Source organism: Nesoenas mayeri (assembly GCF_963082525.1).
Source record: "Nesoenas mayeri genome assembly, chromosome: 1".
In the NCBI taxonomy this organism is placed as follows: Eukaryota; Metazoa; Chordata; class Aves; order Columbiformes; family Columbidae; genus Nesoenas; species Nesoenas mayeri.
The window spans coordinates 94,234,367-94,242,248 of record NC_137541.1 but is presented as its reverse complement, the minus strand read 5'-3'; the positions used below and the strand labels follow the sequence as shown (position 1 = coordinate 94,242,248).

The window sequence follows — 7,882 nt, the reverse complement described above, 5'->3', positions numbered from 1 at the left end:
AAAGGGATTACTATCGAATGAAGACAGAGATTACATTTTATGCCTTTTTACAAGAGTCAATGTTTTTCTCTAGCATGAATACTTCACAGGAGGACAGACTAGCTGAAAGGATGTTAAACTCTCTTACCTGCTAATATAAAGCAGGAAGAAAGGGACACTTCACTGGATGTCCAGTCTCAGCTGATAAAGGCCTTTACATAGTCTCCATCTTTATACTGAGCAATTCAAAGTGTTAGAAAACCCACAATCAGTTTCTATTTACCCTCATTTTCCTCAGTATGCTAGCAATCTGATGACGTATAACAGGCTTCTTATCACCCAGATTTTCAGACACCATCTTACTATAGCCAAGAGAGACGTATGGCTGATACACAATCAAAAGCCTGAGACAAGCAGTATCTAACAAATATAGGGCCTCTGGGACCTACATACCAGAAAGTCTCCAAGACTTGCCCCACCAAAAAAAGCCTTAAAATTCCTGCCATAATTTTGACTAGAAAAATTCTATATTCCTCATGCTTCACAATAATAAAGGACAAAACAATACCATTTTACAGTAGCACAATTTATCATTGGAACTCATGAATTACAAGCCAATTTCTATATTCAGTATTTTTTTCCCTAGTTCTTTTTAAAGTAATAGCAGCAATAGTGCAAAAATACTTTTGGATATCTTGTTCTAAGTCACAGAGATTTACTTGTATCATTTCCTCCATTACTAAAAATCTTTAAGAAATTATTCTCTTCCATTTCACTGCAGTCCATTAATACCTACAGACAAAGAAATAATATGGCACATGAAAGCTTTGATCAGGACAAAAAAACCTCAGCTTGATCTAAAAAATAATTTCAATGTTATCTACTAAAATACATTATTATTTGAAATATATCACCTGCTACTGACAACATTAAGCAGCTATTAAAATGCTAATATTGTGGCTTCTTCAATGTTATTGATCTGTAATTTTATTTAATAGTGTAATTTAATACTGTAAATCCTGAAAAATCAAGCATAGTCCACTTCAAGAAGCTGCTCTTCATGTTTACAATAATTTCTTCCTACAGAAAGTCAACCAAGTCATCAAGGAGCCTATCACTTACAAAAATAACTAGTTAATAACCTTCTGAAGACAGCTGGAGCAAGACCATGCCAGAGACAAATAATTCAGCGTGCACATTTAGAAAAAGAAAAAGGAGAAAGGATGTTAAGGTTTCTGGTTACTGTTCTGTCAACTACAGGTTATGATGGAAATTAAGCTCTGACACGCTATTCAGCTTTAGACAATGAGATACGTATTTAGAATAAATGCACATATTCTAGATGACCACATATCAAGCACTAAGGCAGCATGACTATTTGTGAAATTCATCATGTCAACAAAGCTGCTCCAGTTCTGTACTTCTGAGTTTTCCAACCAAAGGCTTAAACAACAGCTACTGCTTACCACCTACATTCTGTGGCTACATTTTTAGTAGATGATATCACTTAGTGCTCGTCTTATGAGCAGAAGGTGTCAGTCTAGTTTGTTCCAGGCTTCCACTGAAATAATATTATTTTAAAAGTTTGCTTTGAAAACAAAGCATATCATCCAACCTGCTCCTCTTTAGAAACTTAAAAGTGAAGAGAGAATACACAACTAATTTCTTATGCCAATCAGTGAATAATTAAGTTCTTTAAAATACGAATGAATATATTCTGGAAGCAGAAAGGCTTTCGAATTTTTTTTTTAAAGATGCTTTATCTTTCCTTTTAACAGGCATAACCTAAATAATAAATGCATGAATACTTGTTAAACAGCAACTCCTTTCTCTCATTTTTCAATTTATGAACACATGAGCCTACATTAAACAGATTCTGCTTAAACAATATCCTTACCACTTCATACCAACTTGAAAGAACAGATTTAATTACCTAAAGAATTTTCAAACCAGAGTAAATGACTATAGCCTATTTTTATCATAATAAACATGTCAGTGGTTCTGCAATCTGTGTTTACATACACATAAATACAAACCTGTTTGCAGGATTTGACCACAGAAAGAATATGTTAATTTATTAAACTAGACACAATTACAACACAGACAGGTCCTAACACTGATGGTGCCACAGTCTCCAATGCAAATTTCAACAGCATTCAGCACCCTTCGACTCTGCCATCATGTAAAAGAATTAGCAGAAATTAGAGCAGCAGTGAAAGGTTTTTGCAAACTGCATCCTTTACTTATTCAATACAAATTATTAGCACTGCATATATTTGTGATTCTAAAACCAGTAACAACTTTTTGGTGCCATTTCAACCTTTTGTCCTAAGCAGTCAAATTTCACAGGTTCAAATACATCACATGTTCAACCTCGCAAAATCTAACACAGATTAGAAAAGTGTAGTTTTTAATAAAAGATAGTGGCATAGCACGAGGCATGAGACTGAAAAGTATCAATATATTCAAATAAAAACATTTCATGTATTAGGAAAAAAGCTGGAATCATATACACAAATTTATAGCACTGAGGGCTTTCCATTAATAAAACAAATTATTTTTCACATAAGAAATATTAATAGCTCTCAAGTAGGCCAGGAGTCAAACTCCCTAGGCAATTATATAATTAGTCAATTTTAGACAGAATATTATGTTACATAATATTGGAATTGAACAATTATAGTCTCTTAAGCAACTCAGAATTTAGACACATATTATATGTATTTTTATACTGTCCTAGATAGCCTAGTGAACCATTAGGAGTTTTGACACTAAGAGATCCTATTGGATCAAATAATACAAGTATTCTGTTAAATTAATTATTAAATCCTTAAATGCCCAACAGCAAACACTGCATTTAATTTTAACATTTGATCTCCACTGGATCGAGTCAATTACTAAAAATATCTTTAAATGCTTATCTGCCTACAGTCTGCTACCTGCCTGTTTCTTTCCAAAAGGACTTTCTGCAGGTCAAGCTCAGTGATTATGGCTGAGACTGGAACAAATCACCTGAAGCATCAAGCCTACAGTCCCCTGCAGAAGGGCAGATCACTGAAGGGTCCTTGACTGGCAAAAGTATATACCATTCCCACTCTTCTCTCTACCTGACATTTAATTACCTGCCAAGTGGCTTTAAGTTTACTTTTTCTCCATTCTAAACTTTCTCCCCGCCATGGAGAAGACTTGTGGAGAAGAATTGTTGAACACTCCTACAGACATGACATCAAATTATCATTTTAGTATATGTAAAGAGATATGGTAACTAGATTGTGGAAAATAAAGGACGCTTAGAGCACTTTAACTTGCTTTCACATGACCAATAGAACATGAAAATATGCAATTGATTTATGATTGCAAAAATAAAATACTACATACATACTTTGATCACAGAGCAGTTGCTTAAGACAGAATTAAATATTCAACACGCACTCATTCACTTAAGTCATCAATTTTACAAACAATAAGCGTCACATGCATCTGGTTCAGACTAAATGTAAATCAGCCACACAACTATAAATTTTAGCCAAGAAAATAAGTTACTATGATTCTCTCCTCTCTCACTATTTCCTAATCTTGTTTCTAATTAGCTTCTCTGAAGTTATTAGAATTTTCATATATAAGGGTTACACTACTATTTATTTCTTAATGACTTCAAAAGGCAGGGAAAGAGGTAGAGAGAAGGAAAAAGAAATCATCTTCAGAAACAACTTCTTCAACAGAACCAGTAAGTACTGGTCACAGTCACAGTTTAAACACTAATGCTTGCTACCCCCATAAATCCCACCACAGTCATTCTTGATCAAAGGAAAGCAAAACAGTATTTTCCTTCACTAATTTATATGCTTTTTGACTGCAGCTGTTTTATAACTTACGAAACTATATACAATTTGACTTAGCACAAAAAAAATTCTAAAGGGATACCAAGCTTTAAGAAGCATATGGCAGACAGTAGTTACAATTTAAATTAACATGAATGGCAGTTCGAATATTTTACAACCACAAAATGTGAACAAAATAATTTAGAAGTGAAAAAGTAAAAACAAGAAAAATGCTCATAAAGGACAAAGTAAATTCATGGAGCACAACCTCCTATAAACACAATGAAGTCCAGATGTACCATCAAGGCATGATATGTTGGGACTAGTATTTATGCATTTGCTTGGAAAATAACACTGAAAGATCATCCAGGGTCATCTCGGAGGAACTTAAATACTGTTTTAAGTACCTCTAGAACATAATAACAGCAGCCATGGTCTCCTTAACTGTTGGCCTAAGGAACCCCGTCCTCCCTCATCCAAAAATACATAAGCAGCTACATCCTGGCATACGGCTTTCAAGCCATTGACTACAATAATCCTATAGTTCTCTTGTACTTGTGACAATACAATGAGAAGACTGAAAGATAAATCAGACATCCTTTAGCTCAGAGTAACCAAATTTTAATCTAGTTGTTCAACACAACCAGACTGCGCTAAAAACATGTACATCAATCATCATATTAAAAAGAACTTGCAGCAAGAAGAAAGAGATTCCATCCTTGTATATGTGGCACTGCAAAAACATGCCACTTCTACCCATTAGTGCAGGTTTATTGGGTAACAGATCCCCTGGGGAGGAAGCAGCTTGTACATACATTTCACAACCGCGTCCAACTCATCACCTCTGGAAACAGCTCTATCCTGAGGTATCCTCTGGGATAGCAGTCAAGTGAACTCCCAGTTCCATATCTTGTATTATTTGCAATAGTAACACATGACCAGAATTAGTAAATTGGTAAAACCAGAAAAGACAACTTCATTTCAAAACAGAATGATAACTGAAGCTTATTCTGGATTTTACATATTTTATTGCAAGTGTATGACAAGTACCCATTTTGGCCAGAACTTGCAGTTCTATGCTTGTCTTCTTTTTAACATTTAAATGCACATCCAGGTCAATCTTTCAGAATACTCACACCTTCTCCGAAAATGTTGCAAGAAAGGATGCAGCAGATAGAATCAGCTTGTTTTAGTCTCTGTTTTGCTTAAAGTGCTGATGAATCCTGATTTCCCATGGCCAGGTCTCTTCACAAGGACTTCAGTATCCCTTCCTTCCTCTGAACCTTGCCCTGGTATCCAACTGAAAATTGAAGTCAATATTTTAAAAACATACATTTTGCAAAAGAAATACTTTAAAGTGCTTATGCTACCCTGGGCATTTTGTAACATCAGAAGAAAGCAGAGAATAAAGCAGAAGGCACAAAGTTAGTGATGTAGCAAACAAATCACAGGTTTCTTTCAAAGAAACAGATATTATTGTAAATATCACACAAGATTAAAGTTATGTGATAAGCATCCTGTGCATTCTGAAATAAACAGCATACCACAAATTAGAGAACAGCATAGTGGGATGACAAGGAACACATGAAAACAAGGTAGTGTAGATTTGCTTAAATCTGTTCTTCCAAAATTAACTGACAAGCTGAAGGAGGAAAATTCAGATTGGGTTGAAGTGGGAGTCACTGCAAATGTCAGTGAGAATAGGGGTAACTTAAATACAAGAAGCATCAGAAAAGAAGTATCAGTAAAAATCAAAATGATATTAACCTTGTAAAATCTCTAAGTTTCTTCTTCGTAGTTACAAAAAAGCATTTAATGGAAGGCAAAACATGGCAGTAAACCAAAAATAACGGCTACAGTGCAGCAATTATTGAAAGGAAATTGCAAATTCTTTCCCAGTGCAGCAGAAAAAACATACTTTGATCTTGGGAGAATTCTTCTGAATGTAGATAGCCAATCTTGAAGATGGCAGTTACAGATTACAATTCAGCCATATTCAGATATTAGATTGAGGACTTATTTTTCACCTCTCTTAACTAACCCTCTTCCACAATTCAGGGCTGCAGCAAAATTTGTAAAGAGCTAAATTGCAAGATGGCACGGCTTGTCCAAAATCCAAGAAGCTTCCACTTTAAACCTTGCTCTTACTTTAACATCTAAGATGTACTACAGTTTAATCCTTTGATAAGAGATTATATTTCCTTACAAAGAAATGAGCATCCAGGAAAACCCCCTAATGATTTTAGCATATTGTCAATTATGTCTGCATTCAGTATCTAACTTGTTTTTAAATACTCTTTAAATCTCACTATTATATCAAGTAACAAATAGGGCAGAGCGCGATTATTGACATTAACAGAGTTAACAGGACAAGAAAAATGTCCTTCTGCAGTCTTAGAACTGGAGCAGTTAAACAGAACCATGTAAGAGCCAGGCCTCCTCCTGCATGAAATTTTGTTTCATGAGGCTCCCTTAATGATCTACAGACAGAAATACAGGCCCATCATCTAGAGATAAATATATTGCTACTGCAGCATCAAATTGGTATTTCAGGCATTAAATACACAGGATTTTTTTCCTGTCCACGGAAATAATCATGTCACTTCATGGCTTAATACAGTTCCTATAGGAGAGACACAAAGCTGCTACTGTGACTCAAGCAAAAATAGATACAACTTCAGCTGTATATTCTTCATTATGCTAAAAATTAAAGTGAGCCCTGCACTACTCATGATTAGAAAGCTTTGGTACCATCTTTGCCACATCTTAAGCATTTTTAAGTGTTACAGAAACACAAACAAGATGTTTCCAGAGAAGGAACTTTTATCAAAGTTCGGGAAACTTTACATTTCTACAACTGGCTTCTCGCTGCCATACTTGATAGCTCACTATATTAAAAAAAAAAAAAACAAACCAAAACTTCTTTATCATGAATTCACGTCCTCCAAGAAACCTGAAAAATGCAAAAGCCTGTTCCAACAGTAGAAGTCTCTTTCAGCAGGACACCCTTTTCACTTAAATGTTGTTTGTTCACAGACAAAAAATAGCTTGTCAATATCCTACAACTACCTGATATACTCACTGTGTTTAAACCAGCACTTTAATTAAAAAGCAAAACCCGAAACCAAACCAAAAAAACCCAAAACACACACACACACACACACAAAAGCCTGCATCATTTATGTGTTACATGCTAATCCTAATTCAATTTAAACGTGTTTTTTGTCTTGTTCACATTCTGTGACTTTCTTCACGAGAACAGTGTACAACATTCATAATTTCAGTGGACTTGAAAGGCAAGAACTGTTCTGCCTAATGACACCAGTTTGCCTGAACTGAAGTAGTTTTCTTCAGAAAGCAGGGAAAAAGACAGAAAGCAACCAGGCCACTAGCAGAAGAAAATACACTGCAAACACTTACCATTGATCTTTTGCAGGCAAAAAATGTCACTTGCAAACTCCTACAGTGTCCTTCCCTCAAGCATTGCTTAGGGCTTTTGTTTTCCTGTCAGACGAAAAAATAAACGATTAAAAATTTAATGGATTTTTGCTGCACGTGAAAGAGCGTTCAAAATATTTCAGACGAGGTTTACACGGTACCTCGCACTTTACACGGTGACTTGCACTTTCTTCTCAAGTTATAATTTATTTAACAACTTAATACACAAACTAAAAGGCTTAAAAGGGACGAAATAAGAGCGTCTCTCCCGAGGGTTCGTTGCCGCCAGGGCGAGGCCGCCGCCCCACACTCCGCTCCCGGGGGTGCCAGGGCAGCGCGGCCCTCACTTCCCTTAGGGTTTAACCGGGGAGCGGCGAATACAGCAGCAGAGACACGGGGCTGGGGGCTCCGGGGCTCTCTGCCGGGAGGGCTCCAACGCTCACCTGCAGGACACAGGCGCTCTCCAGCAGGCACTGCCGCAGATCCTCCCTCACCCCGCCGCAGGCCCGCCCGTCCTCCTCCTTCTCCTCGTAGTACTTTGGCATGGCGACAAGGCCGACTCTACGCCTCGCTGCGGCCTACCCACACACCGTTACCTGCGGCCGCCGCCATCTTGGCAACTCCCGACCCTACCGCCGCTTCCG

General features: G+C 36.7%; 1 protein-coding gene across 1 annotated transcript; it reads right to left on the bottom strand.

Moving 5' to 3' along the window:
- Nucleotides 1–4,405: 4,405 nt before the first annotated feature.
- Nucleotides 4,406–7,875, bottom strand: COA5 (cytochrome c oxidase assembly factor 5). Its single transcript, XM_080344368.1, has 3 exons — nucleotides 7,682–7,875; nucleotides 7,221–7,304; nucleotides 4,406–5,100 (listed from the first exon to the last, which is right to left on the bottom strand). Exons 1-3 carry the CDS (start codon nucleotides 7,781–7,783, stop codon nucleotides 5,059–5,061), a joined length of 228 nt encoding a protein of 75 aa, XP_080200494.1. The 5' UTR covers nucleotides 7,784–7,875; the 3' UTR covers nucleotides 4,406–5,058.
- Between the last annotated feature and the right edge of the window lie 7 nt (nucleotides 7,876–7,882).